At 54.9% G+C, this 17368-nt stretch overlaps 1 protein-coding gene across 7 annotated transcripts in view; it reads right to left on the bottom strand.

Annotated features, from left to right (window-relative positions):
- PRDM15 (PR/SET domain 15) overlaps nucleotides 1–17368 on the bottom strand; it is a 67882-nt gene that overhangs the window by 45438 nt on the left and 5076 nt on the right. For 5 of the 7 annotated variants that reach the window (XM_053220523.1, XM_053220524.1, XM_053220525.1 and 2 more), the window contains exons 2-3: nucleotides 1295–1340; nucleotides 655–748 (exon numbers count right to left, since the gene is read on the bottom strand). In XM_053220523.1, the coding sequence (XP_053076498.1) occupies nucleotides 655–748; nucleotides 1295–1331 (131 nt within the window). In that variant the 5' untranslated portion in view covers nucleotides 1332–1340. Of the gene's footprint in view, nucleotides 1–654; nucleotides 749–1294; nucleotides 1341–1682; nucleotides 3332–11067; nucleotides 12135–17368 lie in introns of those variants that run through there. The other 2 variants (XM_053220528.1, XM_027041568.2) reach the window with 2 other exon arrangements.

The raw sequence follows: 17368 nt of genomic DNA, 5'->3' as shown, positions 1-17368 counted from the left end.
CCTGCAGCCTCGGCCCGTGGGCTCTTCCTCGGCCGCCACGCTGTGTCTCGGCCAGCTTGGCCCCCGGGAGCACAGAACTAGAACAAGACATTCACTCGGAAGCCTTCGAAACACGCCTGGGTGGGTGAACAGGTGGAGGGGCGCGGTGAGTGGTGCCGGGGCTGGGGGGGCGGGGAAGCTCCAGGCCCTCTCCGGGGGCCTCACCCTGCACATCTCTTCATCTGGCTGTTCACTCACCCCACTTATCACATCCTTTAATAACCCGGAAACGGTAAGGGTTTCCCAGAGTTCTGTGAGCCACGCTAACGATGTAGAAGCCTCTGAGGAGGAGGCCGCTGGAGCCTCCAGTCGGCAGCGTGGTTGTCACAAGGACAGAGGACAGCCTGGGGCTCGCGGCTGGCATCTGGAGAGGGGGGGCGGGGCGGCCCTGTGGGGCTGAGCCCTGAGCCTGTGGGGCCCCCTGCTGTCTCCTCCCAGCAGGTGTCAGAGCTGAACCCCGCTGGTGCCCGAGAACTGCCTGGTCCTGTGCGGGGACCCCCACGCAGGACTTGGGTCCGGGAACCCTCCAAGAGCTCTCCTTTCTGCAGATGCAGAGACGGCGTTCAGACAACCCTGACAGGAAGCGCTGTAAAAACAGCCCGAGGTAGCACTCACCTTGCCCTGCTTAACACAAAGGAGTCTTTGACCATGACCACGGGGCCCAGCTCAGGACATTCGGAGTCGTGGTACTGGCTACAGTCCTCACACCCTGCAACAGACACTGAGTGTCAGGGGGACAGGGAGCCGACAGGGGACACCTGGGGGACATTGCAGGCCCCCTGCCCGAGGGGGGCGACTTACAGCGCTTTGCCGCCCCCCCCCCAATGTGAACACGGTGCAAACTCAGGATGTGGCCCCCAAGGAAAAGGCCTTGCTCTGTGGCACATTTCAAAGTGTGCGGTCACCTCTCTGGTGACAAAGAACAAGATCTACCAAGGAGTGAGAATAAGTGAAAATTCACCAACGTAACCTGGTTACTAGAAACCTCACGTGTCACGAATCCCTGGCTTCCTTTTCTGAATCAAGTGCCGCCCCCCGCAAAGTGCCCTTGGCCCAAAGTTCTGAGAAAGATGATCCTTTTAAAACCACACACCCCTGTGGGGGTGTTTCCCACGCAATCAACTGTGTTCCGTAAAGTGAGCAAAGTCATGTCCACTCAAACAGCGGCAGCTTTTCTGTACTGTGGAAACGAAACGTGGACGTGGCTTTGTCCAGACGGCCCACTGCACCCACAGACAGGCCACGGACTACTTACAGATGAACATGATCTCCTCACTCCCGTCTTCGGCCATTTCTGACACCTGTCAGGGAAACAAAGGCCAGGTTGTTAACAATGAGCTTTTTTGCCAAAGCAAGTTTTGAAGACCAACCCTGTCAAAGGTTCCTCGAACTTGTGCGTGGATGTTACGTTGGGCTTTAAAGGCACCAAGCAGCGAGATCCCCTCTACTGTAATGAGGCTGGGGGCTTTGAGAGGTTTCCTCCCCTAAAATAATGTTTTTTAATAAAAGCGATTGATTGTGATGGCCTCTAGATTAGGAAGTCTTTCTGAACTCGGACTTTCCATCTTTTTTATACTAGCCACTGGTTTCCATTTGTAAAGTACAAGGATCACCACTTTTAAGAGCTGGTTTCACACTGTCACCTCCATTTCTCCTTCCTCCTTCACTGGACTGTGAATTCCTCAAGGGCAGTCAAGTCTAGTACAACCTCTGTCTTCCTTCAGCCGCTAACGGGTGCGTGCCTGACAGCCAGGCACACCCACGAGCACACACAGCACAGAGGACGAGAACATTCCAGACCTCCAGCAGACCAGTCACTTCTTCTGTCTTCTGTTGGGCATGTGAGGTCAGGCAGCGGAGGCGAGGCCCCCCACTTATTTGAGGGATGATCTGGACACGTTAATTCTAGGGCCCAGATCCTCTGACCTATAAAATGGAAATAAAAGTGTTCCCCACATTGAAAGACCTGCACTCTGGAAACCACAAACCATGGATGAGAGAAATTGGAGAGGTCACAAATGGGAAGACCTTCCTCACGAGCCACAAGAACAAGCACTGTCGAAACGTCTACACAGCCCGAAGCAGTCGGGAACGTGTGAACTGCACATTCAATGCAATCCTATCAAAATACCACCAGCATTTTTCACCGAGCTAGAGCAAACAATCGTAAACTGTGTAGGGAACCACAAACCCCCCCCACCAAACAGCCAGAGCAACCTTGAAAAAGGAAAAGTAAGCTGCAGGTACCATAATCCCAGATTCCAAGACATACTATGGAGCTGTGGTGATCAGAACCGTATGGCGATGGCACCAAAGGAGACATGCACAGATCAACGGACCGGAAGAGAAGGCCCACAAATAAACCCACAATTATAGGGTCAACTAATCTTCAACAAAGCAGGAGAGAATATCCAATGGGAAAGAGACAGTCTCTTCAACAAAGGGTGCTGGGCAATCTGGACAGCAACATGCAAAAGAATGAAACTGGATGACCTTCCCACACCACACACAAAAATGAACTCAAAATGGATGAAAGGCCTAAACGTGAGACCTGAAGCCATAAACATCTAGAAAAGAGCACAGGCCGTAATGTCTCTGACACTGGCCACAGCAACACTTTTCCAGATGTGTCTCCTGAGGCAAGGGAAACAAAAGCAAAAAGAAACCCCTGGGACTACATCAAAATAAAAAAAGCTTCTACAACAGCAAAGGAAACAGGCAACAAAATTAAAAGGCGACCTACAGAACGGGAGAAGATATCCAGTAACAGGTTAGTGTCCAAAATATATAAAGAACTGACATAACTCAACACTCAAAAAACCAAATAATCCAGTTTAAAAATGCACAGAATACATAAACAGATGTCTCCAAAGAAGACGTCCAGATGGCCAACAGACCCATAAAAAGATGCTCGAAATCACTCATCAGGGACATGCAAATCAAAACCACGGTGGGCTGTCGCCTCACACCTGTCAGAAGGGCTAAAGTAAAAAACACAGGAAACAACAAGTGTTGGTGAGGATGTGGAGAAAAGGGAACCCTCGTGCACTGCTGGCGGCAATGCAAACTGGTCTCCAGAACAGTCTGGAAGTGCCTCAAAAAATTAAAAATAGAATTACCATATGATCCAGTAATTCCACTACTGGGTATTTATCCAAAGAATATGAAAATGCTAACTTGAAGGAATACGCATCCCTATGTTAAGTGCGGGATTATTTACAATAACCAAGGCACAGAAGAAACCCAAATGTCCATCGGCTGATGTGGTGTTTATATATACGTGCATATATATTTATATGTATATACGTACATACATACATAGATATATACATATGCAATAGAATATTAGCCATTAAAAGAATGAAATCTTGCCATTTGCAATGACATGGGTGGACCTAGAGAGCATATATAACGCTAAGTGAAACAAGTCAGAGAAAAACAAATGCCGTTTGATTTCACTCGTACATGGAATTTAAGAAACAAAACGAACAAAGAAAAAAAGACAAACCAAAGCACAGATTCCTAATGACAGAGGACAAACTGATGGTCACCGGGGGTGCGGGGGGGTGGGTGGTGACAAACGGGATGGGGATTGAGGGTACGCTTAGATGCCTAGCACTGAGTAACGGGTAGAACTGTGGAATCACTATACAGCTGAAACTAATACAACACTGTATGTTAACTATACTGGAATGAAAATAAAATTTTTTTTTTCAATGTTTCAATCAGAGTTCAAGGAAAACATCTCTGTTTTAAAAACTGTTTATGGGGGAGGGAAAGGGGGGAAAAAGGGAGGGAGGCAAACCATAAGAGACTCTTAAAAACTGAGAGTTGTTGGGGGGTGGGAGGGAGGGGAGGGTGGGTGATGGGCAGGGAGGAGGGCACCTGCTGGGATGAGCACTGGGTGTTGTATGGAAACCAATTTGACAATAAATTTCATATATTTTTTTTAATAAATTTCATATTAAAAAAATGTTTGTTTGTTTATTCATTTAGAGGGGGGCGGGCAGGGAAAGAGGGAGAGAGAGGATCCCAAGCAGGCTCTGCACCATCAGCAGAGAGCCTGACGTGGGGCTTGGACCCACGAACCGTGCGATCATGACCTGAGCCGACATCAGGAGTCGGATGCTCAAATGACTGAGCCAGCCAGATGCCCCGAAAATAAATGTGTTCTAAAAGAAATGCACACCTCGTGCAGTTTTCGGGGAGCAAAAAGTACAATACCCCCAGCACGCACCACACACACAAATTCCTCTTCTCTCCCGCTTCCTCCGACCCCCATTAAGCCAACCCAGCACACCCTTCCTGCGCCCCCACCTCTTGTGAGGGCCCCTCTGTGCTGCTAGGTTCCCTCTTGGGAAAGCGTGCCTCCCGAATGCCCATTTCACGTGGCCTCTGCTCCATTTCTATCCCCAGCGCATGAAGAATGAAAATGCAACATCCACATGGGAACTCACATTCACCAAACACACGTTTACTTGAGCTGAGAGAGAATTTCAAACTTCACTCTGGAAGAGTGAGTCAGCGACGAGGAAACAAGGCAGGGACATGGGATTTCCAACTTGCCTTTAAAGGGCCAAGGATCAATACCCAGGGCGTTTATTTTTTCCAAATCTGTATTTTCTCCTCCTGGGAGCACCCATTTAAGGGAAAAAAAAGGTGTCTCCCATGGCCCTGGCAAGTGTAACTCAGGGCTTCCTGGCTGACGGGTACCGTGGGTGTGGTCGGGGGCCGATCTGGAACAGGGGCGGCAGCTGGTCACCGAGCAGAAGGGGAAGAGGGACGAAGAGGCAGAAGAAACGCGTGGAAATCTGCCTTAACGAGTTCCTGGAGCGCCCCTAGGAGCCTCACAGCCCGTCTGCCTGCAGGCTCTGTCACAACCCAAGAAGGTCCCGCAAAGGCAAGGGCAGGCTCTGAAGAAGCTGCTCGAAGCTGCAGGATCGAGGCAGGCAGAACACAGGGTCCCCACAGAACATGTCAGAATCGGGGCGCCCAGGCCAGGGTGCCTCCCTCGGGCTAGGTCCACCGAGCCCCGGGGGGCTGCCTGTCCCCTGGCGGCGCCTCCCTCTGTTCTGCTCCCCTCAAGGGAGGCGAAGCAGACTGTCTCCTGTCCAGAGTGTCCCCAAAGAAGCGGCCCTTCCAAGCACACCTGCTGGGAGAGAAACCCAGCCGACTCGGTTTTAGCAGTGGCCGCAGGGAGAAAATGAGAGTGGGCAGGAAACAACGGGAGGTTTTAGCTTTTTATTACACTGGGTCTTCCTACACCCAAATGTTCGAGGCCCTGGAAAGAACATCCTTGATGAGTAGCATCTGATCCCTGAAACACAGCCTCTAAAATGGTTCCTTAAAGCCAAGAGAATAGGTCACGGCCACCCTGGACAGCAAGTCAGGCCTGAAGCAAGGGGGCCCCTTGCAGCCTGCGCTCTCTTCCCAAAACCCCCTTAGCCCTCGGAACGCTCCTTTGTACCTTGTCCCAGCCAAGCCCAATCTCCGGACGTCCACGGCATGTGAGAAACCCCAGACCGAGGATCTATAGATAGCGTTTCAGGGAAAATGACCAAAGACCCTAAGTGTGAGAGCTGGCCACTGTAACCACCAATCCTGGGAAAACGGACCTCACGTCACTGATTCTCCAAGTGTGGTCCCCTGGACCAGCAAACCGCAGCACTGGCAGCAGCTGGGAATTTCTGAGAAACGCAAATCCTCGGGGCCCATCCCCAGACCTGCTGAAGCAGACCGTCGGGGACGGGTCCTCGCACGCCGTGCACACGAACCTCCAGGTTATTCTTACGCACCTCAAGTCTGAGCGCCTCAAATCTCTCTAGCACATACACGACCCCTACTGCATGAACCGACGGACCACGGCCGCGGTCACCTGGAGACCACAGTAATAGCAGCAGGAAACCAAATTTATCACGAACGTCAGTTGGGCTCAGACCAGGATTACCTGCATGTAAGGGGGCGGGGGAGGGGTAGGTGATCTCGGACCAATGTTCTCTGTGGTAACTGGAGTTCACAGGCGGGCCCCAGTGATGCCGGCTGTTAAAAGCAGCCTTGAATGCAGAGAAAGAGGATCTCTTTTGCATTGCTGGTGGGAACGCAAGCTGGTGCAGCCACTCTGGGAAACAGTACGGAGGTGCCTCAAAAAACTAAAAATAGAACCACCCTACGACCCAGCAATGGCACTACTAGGCATTTATCCCCAGGATACAGGTGTGCTGTTTCGAAGGGACACATGCACCCCCATGTTTATAGCAGCACGATTGACAACAGCCGAAGTATGGAAAGAGCCCAAATGTCCACCGATGGATAAATCGATAAAGAAGATGTGGTATATATATATACAATGGCGTATTACTCGGCAATCCAAAAGAAGGAAATCTTGCCATTTGCAACTATGTGGATGGAACTGGAGAGTATTATGCTAAATGAAATTAGTCAAAAAAAGACAAATATCATAGGACTTCACTCATATGAGGACTTTAAGAAGACAAAACAGATGAACATAAGGGAAGGGAAGCAAAAACAATATAAAAACAGGGAGGGGGACAAAACAGAAGAGACTCTTAAATACGGAGAACAAACTGAGGGTTACTGGAGGGGGTGTGAGAGGGGGGATGGGCTACGTGGGGGAGGGGCATTAAGGAATCTACTCCACGGGGCGCCTGGGTGGCTCAGTCGGTTGAGTGTCCGACTTCGGTTCAGGTCATGATCTCGTGGTCCGTGAGTTCGAGTCCCACGTCGGGCTCTGTGCTGACAGCTCGGAGCCTGGAGCCTGTTTCAGATTCTGTGTCTCCCTCTCTCTCCGACCCTCCCCCGTCCATGTTCTGTCTCTGTCTCAAAAATAAATAAACGTTAAAAAAAATTAAAAAAAAAAAAGGAATCTATTCCTGAAATCATTGTTGCACTATATGCTGGATAATGTGGATGTAAACTTAAAAAAATAAAAAATTTAAAAAAAATCTAAAAAGAAAAAAGAAAGCAGCCTTGAGGAAGAAGACTCAAGCTAGGACCCGGCATACCCCCGTCTCAAGCTGAATCCTAAGCTACAGTAAAGAGAATGCTGGTGCTGGGGAAGGGACAGACCCACAGGTCAACGGCAATCGAGAAACACGCCCGCACAAATGTGTCCAACTGGTTTTTGACGAACCCGTAAAAGCAATTCACGAAGGAAGGACAGCCTTCCCAGCAAGTGCGCGTGGCGGTGGGGGAGGCAATGAACTTCACTGTCACACCTTACACAAGGATTAAGTCATAATGGGTCCCAGACTGAACACGTAGAGTTGTAAATGTTTTAGAAAAACATGGGAGGAAATCGTTGAGATCTAGGGTAGGCAGTTTTTAGACTTGTCACCAAAAGAGTAGTCTATAAAAAGAGAACTAATTGGACTGTATCAAATTTGAAGTTCTGTTCTAGAAAAGACAGTGCGAAGAGGGTAACAAGACCAGCTAAAGACTGAGTGGCAGCGTCACAAACCCCACGTCCCTACCCGGGACGCGCAAAGTACTCTCAAAACCCAACGGTAAGATGCGAGCCATCCAATCAGTAAATGGGCAAAAGACAGGAAAAGACACTTGACCGAAGAACATGTATAAACCACAAACGAGCACAGGAAGAGATGCCCAACCCCGTGCCAGGGACACGAGGGTCAACACGTCACCAAGAGGGGCGGAAATGCTGCAGGATGAGGGAAGCCTGGGCGCCCTGTGCAGCTGGCGGGGGCGGGGAAAGCCTTCCGCCCGTGACCCAGCCCGTGGGCTCTTGTCCCAGAGAAATGAAGAGTCCCCGCCCCCCCGCCCCACCACAAACCCTGCACAGGACCGTTCACAGCGCAGACTGGAAGTGAGCCCCGTGGCCCTCAGCAGGGGACCGATCTGTGGTCCACCCACACCCTACACCCGTCTGCGCCGAAAAGGACTCAAGTACGGACACGCACAACAGGTGCTGGAGGGCTCTCCAGAATGGCGCTGGGGGGGACACGCCAATCCCAAAAGTCACATGCTGCGTGACCTCGTTTATTTAACCTCCCTGAGATGACGAAATACACAGATGGGGACCAGAGTGGTGGCTGGTGGGTGGAGGGACAGCGGTGGGGGAGGGGGCTGGAAGGGGACGGCAGGGGGACCCTGTGGGGATGGAAGGCCGGTACCCATGCGGTGAGACCGGCACCACCCTGGATGTGACCCCGCACTGAGTTCCACAAGGGGTCACCACTGGGGATCTGGGTAAAGGGCAGGCTTTCTCACGACTGCATGGGAACCTACAATTATCACAAAAGTTCAATTAAAAAACGATAGGAAGGGAGGGGCGCCTGGGTGGCTCAGTTGGCTGAGCATCCAGCTCTTGATTTTAGCTCAGGTCATGATCCCAAGGTCGTGGGATCGAGCCCCGAGTCGGGCTCCGCGCTGAGCCCGGAGTCTGCTTAAGAGTCTCTCTCTTCCCCTCTGTCCCTCCCCTCACTTGATTGGCTGCCTGGGACCCGGCCAAACACAGTCCTCTCTTGCCCTCCCTGAGCTGCTCTGCCCTGGGGATTCTTCCTCCAGAGCATCCACGTCTTGGCTCTCCAGGGGCCCAGCCCCCACCCCTTCTCACCTCCCCTCTGGCAAGACCCCTCCCCAGGCAGCCGCACCCACTTCCGAGGCCCACGTGAATACCACGTGCGTGTGGGTAACTCCTGGGAGACCCGCGCGGATTTCCAGCTGCCCCCCCACATCTTCACATGGAGGCCACAAGCAGCCGAACGTGCCGGAAACGAGCCTGGCACCATTCCTGGCTTCCGTGCCCAACGTGGCCCTCCTGTATCTCCCGAATCTCAGAACTTGGTTGTCGGACATCTGGTCTCACCATCCCCCACCCCCGCGGCCCCCCTGCCCCAGGGCCAACGGTTCAGGGACCCTACCTGCAGCCTCCACCCCCTCCCTTGGCCATGTCCCACCTGCTCCCTCGTGGAGGGCGCAAGGGCCTCCGGAAGGCCGTTCCTGCTCCTTCCTGGCCAGCAAAACCACTGTCCACACTGCAGAGGGGGACTCTAGAACTTGAACCCGGTCATGTAACTTGCCAGCCTGAAAGCCGATGGCTTCCCAGCGCCCCCGGGACGAAACCCAAGCCCAGCGGCCTCCTCTGCCCACCTTGCCCTCGTTGACCCTCTCAGGCCACAGTGGCCTCCATTTGGTTCCCAGAAACACCAAGCTGCTTGCTGCCTCCAGGCCTCCCGCATGCTGTTCCCTGTGCCTGGGGACAGCTTAGCTTAACGGGCACGTCTTCGGGGAGGGTTTTCCTGGTCCACCTGTCCAGGTTCGGGCCTTGTGACACTTTCTGAAAAGCACCCTGCAATTTTCCTTCACCACACTTTCGACCACTGAGGTCACCTGGGTTATTCGTCTGCTGGCAAGAGCCACCAGCCTCCCTCAGCCCCGCACAGGCCCGGCACGGGGTGGCATATCGGCCACTTCTCCGGGGCATCCCCGCGCCCCCCGCCCCCAGCTGTGGACCCAGGTCCCCTCCTGGGGCGTGGCCTGCCTCTTCGTTTGCGTCCTCTGAGCCACCCGCCCAGCACAGGCCCTGCCCTTCCAAGATGGAGCCCGGGCTCCCCTTCCAGACACCTTCCTCCCCGTCAACCAGTCTCCCGAAGTCCCGCAACGAAGTTGGCCCTTCCGGCGAAACCATCACGTGAAGCTGTCACAAATCAGGGACGACGTCTGGGTATCGTTTGTAAACCTGATTTACCCGCTCCCTTTTCTTATGTACCATGTACACCATTCGCCTCGAGACCGGTAGAGCCTCGAGAGCTTCTGGCCGGGTTCCTCGGTGCCTCTCGGTAGTTGAGAGTTGTTTGGAAAGGGTCAAATGCTTCGTTTGTAAGACTTGTGCCAGGAAGCTCGGAGGTCGGGGGAGAGCACCAATGAGAGGTGGAAGAGATTCCCCACCTTCCAATCAAAAGCGACTCTAAGTGCTCACCTCACTTGCTCAGTATTGACAGAGCACCTGCTCCGACGCCCCCCTCGGCCAGGACTCCGGGCCCGCCCGCTCCGTCTTGCCCCCCGCGGCCCAGGCCCAGAGAGGTCCTCCTCTGGGGGAGGCCCCCAGGGCTGGCCTGTCTCTGCTCTCACAGGGCTCCCGCCCGCCCTCCCTCGGACTCTGAGCCGATTGAAGGGTTTCCAGCTTCTAAGGGGCGCCTGGGGGGGCTCAGTCGGCTGAGCGTCCGACTTCGGCTCGGGTCACGATCTCACAGTTCGAGGGTTCGAGTCCTGCGTCGGGCTCTGTGCTGACAGCTGGGAGCCTGGAGCCTGCTTCTAATTCTGTGTCTCCCTCTCTCTCTGCTCCTCCCCTGATCTCTCTCTCCCTATCTCTCTCTCAAAAATAAATAAACATTTAAAAAGATTTTTTTTTTTTTTTAATGGAGGGTTCCCAGCTTCTTGAAAGACAGTTTAAACAGATAATCTGTGATGGTGTACAAATCTTGCAAACTGATAATGTTGTCACAGGACACGGCAGCTTCTCAGGCAAGTGGCCAGTGCCTGTGAGGACATTTCATCAGCTCAAACAAGGCGATGTCCCTCTCTCGCCCAGGTACTCCAGGGCACCCACGATGTAAAGGCCTGCTCTATCTGGGGCTAGTGGAACAGGTATGAGCCCTCTCCCCCTCCACAAAATATACAGGACAGGGGCACCCCGGAGCCTGCCGGAAGGAAGCCTGGAAGGGCCGGTGTGCAGGATCCAGATTTGGTCAAACATACACATCCTCACCCTTCACTTCCGGAGACACTGCTCGGCCCCCCGGGGAAACCCTACACGCTGGCTTCTCGCTACCAACGGGGGAAGGTCTGAACGGCGTGCACCAGCTTGCTCCGTGGTTTCCAGGCGGGTCTACCCACTGTTCTGTACAGAACTTGTTTGGGTGACTTGTGCTCTTCTGCCCAGAGCAGCACACACACAATCGTGGGGGGCCCAGTTGGCCTGTGCTCCGAATCTGGCCTCGGGATCGGAACTGGCCCGTCTGTTCCTGACGCCAAGAGGGATTGCCTCACCTCCTTGAGCCAGACCAGGCTGGGCCCCTGGAATGCAGCCGGGAAGGAAGAGCAATCTGCAGGCACCCAGGCTCCTAAAACTGTGAGATAAGAGAAGAGAAACAAAAAAACCCAGCTCGCTCAGGACTGCACTTAGGCGAACTTAAGTACTAAGCACAGATCAGGCACAGGCAGCATCTATGGCCCTGGGGGGAACACGTGGTTGGGAGCCTCAGCTGAGGGGAGGGCGCTCCGCCCGGGACCCTCGGTGGGGACCCCAGCCCACTGCGGGGCTTCCCCAGCCGGGAGGCTGGATGTTGTGAGCACCTGACCTGAGGTATGAACCCTTCTCTGCTCTTCTCTGTACGTCTACCCTCTTGGGTTCGCTACAGCTGTTTAATTCTGCACACCCCTTTCCCTTTTAATTACTAAAGTTTTCCTCCGCGGAACCAACGTGCCGCGATCGTGAACTACTGTCATTCAGGACACCCGCCAGGGCCCATCCCAAGGCCACAAATGTGTACGGGGCCCACGCACAGCGGCAAGACAGCACCTAGCCAGCCACGTTTCTCTGACGACGGTCGCGGCTCGGCCACCGCGCCCCAGCCAGGCTGCGGCCCCCGGTGGGAAGGGGACCGGTTCCACAGCTGCCAACGCGCATCACCCAGGACTCTGGGATGTGGAGAAGACGTCCCCCCGCCACCCTCAGCTCGGGTCCCGAGCTGGCACAGACCACACGATTCAGGTTTCCTCCGGGAAACAGGTCCGTGCAGAGGGTCCCGCAGGTGGGAAGAAAAGGGAGCAGAGCTTCTGCGTAACCTCAGGACACGCGAGCAGGCTCTCTTTAAGAAGACTCCTTATGGGGCGCCTGGGTGGCGCAGTCGGTTAAGCGTCCGACTTCAGCCGGGTCACGATCTCGCGGTCCGTGAGTTCGAGCCCCGCGTCGGGCTCTGGGCTGATGGCTCGGAGCCTGGAGCCTGTTTCCGATTCTGTGTCTCCCTCTCTCTCTGCCCCTCCCCCGTTCATGCTCTGTCTCTCTCTGTCCCAAAAACAAATAAACGTTGAAAAAAAAATTTTTAAAAATAAATAAATAAATAAAAATAAAAAGACTCCTTATGATATGCGTTTCACTCTTCTGGGTCCCTCATACAGGGAGGCTCGCACAGTATTTGTCCTTTGGTGTCTGGCTCACGTCACTCGGCATGAGGTCAAGGCTCCCCCCCAACCCAGCAGGTATCAGGTGTCCCTTTGGGGCTGAACGCCCTTCCCTGCACGCACAGGCTGCATTTTGCTCGCCCATTCATCTGCCCGTGCACACGTGGTGTGGTCCCACCCCTCGGCCACCGCGGTAGACGCTGCCGTGAACGTGGGCACGCCAGCATCTCCTCGAGGCTCTGCTTTCCATTCTTTTGGGCGCAGACTCGGTAGCGGAGCTGCTGGATGGCAGGGGAAGTCTGCTCGATGCCCCGAGGGGCCGCCAGCCGGAGGCTCCCAGAGCGGAACGGTGCCCGAGGCTGCCGACTGCTCTACGCCCTCCCAGCACCCGCTCTGCTAGTCAGAGTCGCCATCCCCGCGGACACGAGGCGGAAAAAGATGATCTTTTACTGTGCCCTGCAGAAGCACTGATGTAGAAAAAGCAACCGGCGGTGGAGCGTCGCAAGATGAAAACATCACAATCTTCAAACGCACGCAGCTAAAAATAACTCAAAGGAAGAGAGGTGTTTTCAGGGAGGTTGTTGACGTAAGCGTGCAATGGAGATGCCCTCTGGTTTGCTGGCTTGGCTGGGCCCTCCCTGTGACTCCTGGGACCATTCAGGCGACAGGGAGACGGGTACGGGAGCCAGGGGACGGCGTCCTGGGAGCCCCTTACGGGCCGGGACAACTTGCCGGAGTCATTTCAGTGTCCAGGGCAGCGCCCCCCGGGGGTAAAGAGTGAGCCGCACACAGTACCCTGGGAGCTGTTTGTGTTACGTTTTGAAATTCAATTCTAGAAACACAGGAAATTTCAAAAAGAACACAGCGGGACCCCGATTACCCTTGACTCCGCTTTCCCCAACGGCCGTATCTTACGTCACCGTGGATGACATCACAACTCTCACGTGACCACAGCACGTTATCAACCCCAGGAAGGGTTTTGTGTGCGCGAGAAGCTCGATTCGTCACAGGGGCACATCCGTGCCGCCACCCTCACGATCAAGACGCGGGAGGCCCGTTCCGTCAGACAGAAGACTTCGCAGGCGCGTACCCCGCCCCCCACAGTCACGCCCCCTCTGCCCCGGCATCCCTCACCCCTGCCAGGAGCGAATCCGTTCTCCACCTCCGTAATGTTGTCATTTGAAGGGCTTAGTACAGATGGGAGTCCTACGTGACGCAACCGTTGGCGACTGGCCTTTGTCTTCACTCAGCGAAGTGCCCTCGAGGTCCATTCGGGCTGTCACGCGGATCAAGGGCATCCCTTTTTCACTGCTGCGTGACTCTCCGTGGGTGTGCGACACAGCTGGCTCAACCGCCCACTCTCCGGGTTCCCCCCACTCGGGGCTGTTACAAATCAGGCCGCTTTGAAGCATGGTGCGCAGGGGCGCCTGGGTGGCGCAGTCGGTTGAGCGTCCGACTTCAGCCAGGTCATGATCTCGCGGTCCGTGGGTTCGAGCCCCGCGTCGGGCTCTGGGCTGATGGCTCGGAGCCTGGAGCCTGCTTCCGATTCTGTGTCTCCCTCTCTCTCTGCCCCTCCCCTGTTCATGCTGTGTCTCTCTCTGTCCAAAAAATAACTAAAACGTTGAAGAATGGTGCGCAGGTTTTCTGTGGACACGAGCCGTGGCTTCTCCAGGATGAATGCCCCGGAGAGCAATGAGTCAGACGGGGTCGCCTACGGAGTGGATGCGTTGTCTGCTAAGAAGCTGCCACGGGGGCCCCGTTTCTCCGCACCCTCACCTGCGCGTGGGGCCGTCACCACGTTCATTTTAGCCGCTCTCAGCGCCGTTAAGCTGGCATCTCACCACGGTTTCAATCTGCACGTCCCGCTGGCTAACGAGAGCGACGCCTCCTCACGGACCAGGGTGCCGTCTGTAAAGCCTCAGTAAGGCGTCCCCTCACATCCTCCGCCCATTTTCTCGGACCCTCTGGCTTGGCTGGTTGGTTTGTTTCTATTGTTGTGTTCTGAAGCTTCCCGGACGTCCGGATCCCGTCAGATGCACAGCTCGCGGCCCGTTCTCCCTCCCGACAGACTGCTTTTCACCCTCCCAACGGGGCGTCTGCAGAATGAAGGTTTTCAAGTGGGCCAAGAGCCACTTACTAACTCTGCCTTCTACGGATTATGCTTTGGGGTCATGTTGGACACCCGTGCGCCAAGCCCCTGGCCCCCAGATGTCCTCCTAGGTTCTTAGGAAAGTCTTACAGCCTTACACGTTAAAGTGCATTACGCAACTTGAGTTAGTTTTTGCATCAGATGTGAGGTCAAGGTTCATTCTGCCTTCAGACGAGCATCTGAGTCAGCACCACGGAGCTGCTCTGCACCTGTGCCCCAAACCGGCGGCCCTATACGTGCGTGGGTCTGTGTCTAGGTTCTCTCTGCTGTCCCCACCGCCCTCTGCGTCCGTCCCTCGGCCACCACCGCACTCGGTGGACCGCGGTCGTTACCACAGTCTGGAGCAAGTCTTACAACAGGGGAGGGCGTTTCCTCTCACGCAACTGTTCTTGAAAATTATATAAGCCGTTCTCATTTCCTTTACTTTCTCTATACATTCTACAAAAACCCTGCCTTCATCTACACGAAATCTTGCTGGGATTCACACGTGTAATTGTGGTAACGCTGTAGTTCACAGAATCTACCCAAAACATTACCGTTTCAATATGTAATTAATATAAGAATAATGAATGAATTTTTTTCACACTAAGTCTTAGAAAGTCCGTGTGTGACTTACACGTATGTATCCGACCTGCACTTGGACCAGCCGTGTCAAGTGCTCAGCCCTGGTCGACAGGCCCAGGGGATTTTAAGCAAGAAGGACATTTTCCCACTGGGCACATGACCCGTGAAAATATTAAAAGCAAGAAGGGAAAAGTCGCGAACAGGAAAAAGCAGACAAGTAATTGCTAGACAAACACATGCTGCGGAACGGTCCTGAAAGATGGTCTGCGGGGGGGTGGGGGGGGTGGGGGGGTGGGCAGGGGAGTAGTAGGTGGGTACAGAGGAACTTCGTGGTTAATAAATCTGTGAGACATTGCAGAGTCCCATTCTGGAGTCCTGAAACACAACGGCACATTAAAGGCCCTGAGAAGTCCTGCAATAAGAATCTGCTGGAATGTGTTTACCCCGCAGCCTCTGAACTTATTTGGGCAAGAACACTTCTACACACACTATTTCGCACACTAGAGAACCTCACAGACCACAGACCGGGTGCGTCAGTACGAGGGAAGGGCCTGGTCCTGCCGTGGGGCACAGGCACCAGGGACCAGGCTGTGAGTCTGGCTCTGCCCTGCACTGGATGTTAGACACCTCGTGTTAGTTATCTCCCCTCTTTGGGTCTCGGTTTCCTCATTTGCACAAGGAGTCCCCTTCCGGCCTGCACAGGTACAATCCGAAAATTCTAGCTCATCATTAGAATTCCATAAAACAGTGGCTTTCTGGCACTTTCCACAGCACAGTCCTCCCCCCCCACCCCCCAGCCCCAGCCCCAACTATGCTTTTGCTCTGTATATATGTTCCAGAAGCAAGCCTTCAAGTGCCAGAGAGAAGGAGGAGGATGCAGCAATCACGCCTCACTGCTTAGTTCACGCTCCGGAACTTGGCACGGACAATTCGAAACTGGTTATAACCTCCGGTTCTCTCCCATCTTCTTCCCCACCGTCCGTGACCCTTTGCTCCAGCCCAACTCGGTGATTTCCCCAGGCCCTAGGAGCTTTCGTTCCTGCACCTTCCCTGAGCCTCCCTCCCCCACACTCCCACCAGCCGCACTGCCTCCTCCGGTGCCTCCCCCCTCTCCCTCCTCCCTGCCTGTGCTCCCTCTGCCCCAGCATCGGGTCTACAGCCCCAGGCTGTCGCTGTTAATGCCCACACCCTCTCGCCCTCCCGCCCTGCCTCGTGAGCACACCATGGGGACCCAGGATGAGTGTGACAGACCACCACCCGGCCGGGCCCGGGGCTCATGGCCATCCGGGGAACATCTCATCGCTCACAGACTGACTTCCAGGAGCCACTCGATCTGCCCCGCTGGCTCCCCCTCCGGCACCTGCAGGCTGACAGTGGTTCGCGAGAGCAGACGCGGGGAGTCCAGCGCCCCTGTCTGCACATCTTGAAAAGGACGGACACAGAACACGTGGCTGCGGCCACGGGTGACCAGGTCAGTGGGCTCCCAACTTCAGGAGGGGAGCAGCTCCCCGACAGGTACGTGCTTCCAGACATGGGCCACGGGCCGTGGGGGCAGGAGGGCACGCGAGCGGCGTGGCACAGACCCACAGCGTGAGAACCCACCCGGCCCGGCTCCAGCCACCTCCCAGGGCGGAGTGGAAGGATCTGTCCCGCCTGCCCCTCTCTCCTTCCCTCATCTAAAGTAACTTTTCCCCCACGAGAGGGAACAGCTACACACACACACACACACACACACACACACACACACACACACTGTGTGTGGAAGCCAGAAGGCAGCCCCTGCCCGTCCCTGCGTCCCGTCGCTAGGTCACTCCTTCCACGGGGGGCCACACTGTCCTGGGGTTTCCTTGGGGTGCACGGGAGGGACGTCTTTTGTGGAGATGTGCCCTCTTTGCAGATGTCTCGACTTGCATCTCAGACAACAGACGACAGTTTGCCGGGACCCGGCCGTGTTCACTCCATGCAGGGAAGGTAGGACTCCACCGTCCCTCAGCGTCCAACGTCACGGCTGGGACGGCTGACACCTTCTTGGCTGGGCCACCTCTGCACATGACTCGCTGCCCCCAGAAGCTTTCAGAATTTCTGTCTTACGCCACCGACCTTCGCGGGGGCCCTGGCGCCCTCGCGCTCGGGCCCTCCAGCCTCCGGATTTCCTTGTGTCACCTCTTATAACTTCTTCTGTTTTCTCTTCCTGAGCCCCTGAGTTTCATCGAAGCCAACATCGACACTTCCGATGCTCACGTGTGGTTTTTTTAAGAGGATTTCTGAGCAAAGAGGGAAGACAGACGTCTGCACTCTGCCTCCCTAAAAATGGGAACTGAGGTAATATCGACTTTCTCGCGCAGATCAGAGCTCCGACGGACAGCCCTCACACGGAGACATGGGAGGGTGAGGCCTGCTTCTTAATCGTGGGCCTCGTGGGACACTCTCGAACTGGGCCCCTTGGGAGCGCTG

Source organism: Acinonyx jubatus, chromosome C2 (assembly GCF_027475565.1).
Source record: "Acinonyx jubatus isolate Ajub_Pintada_27869175 chromosome C2, VMU_Ajub_asm_v1.0, whole genome shotgun sequence".
Classification (NCBI taxonomy): domain Eukaryota; kingdom Metazoa; phylum Chordata; class Mammalia; order Carnivora; family Felidae; genus Acinonyx; species Acinonyx jubatus.
This window is presented reverse-complemented; position numbering and strand designations above follow the sequence as displayed.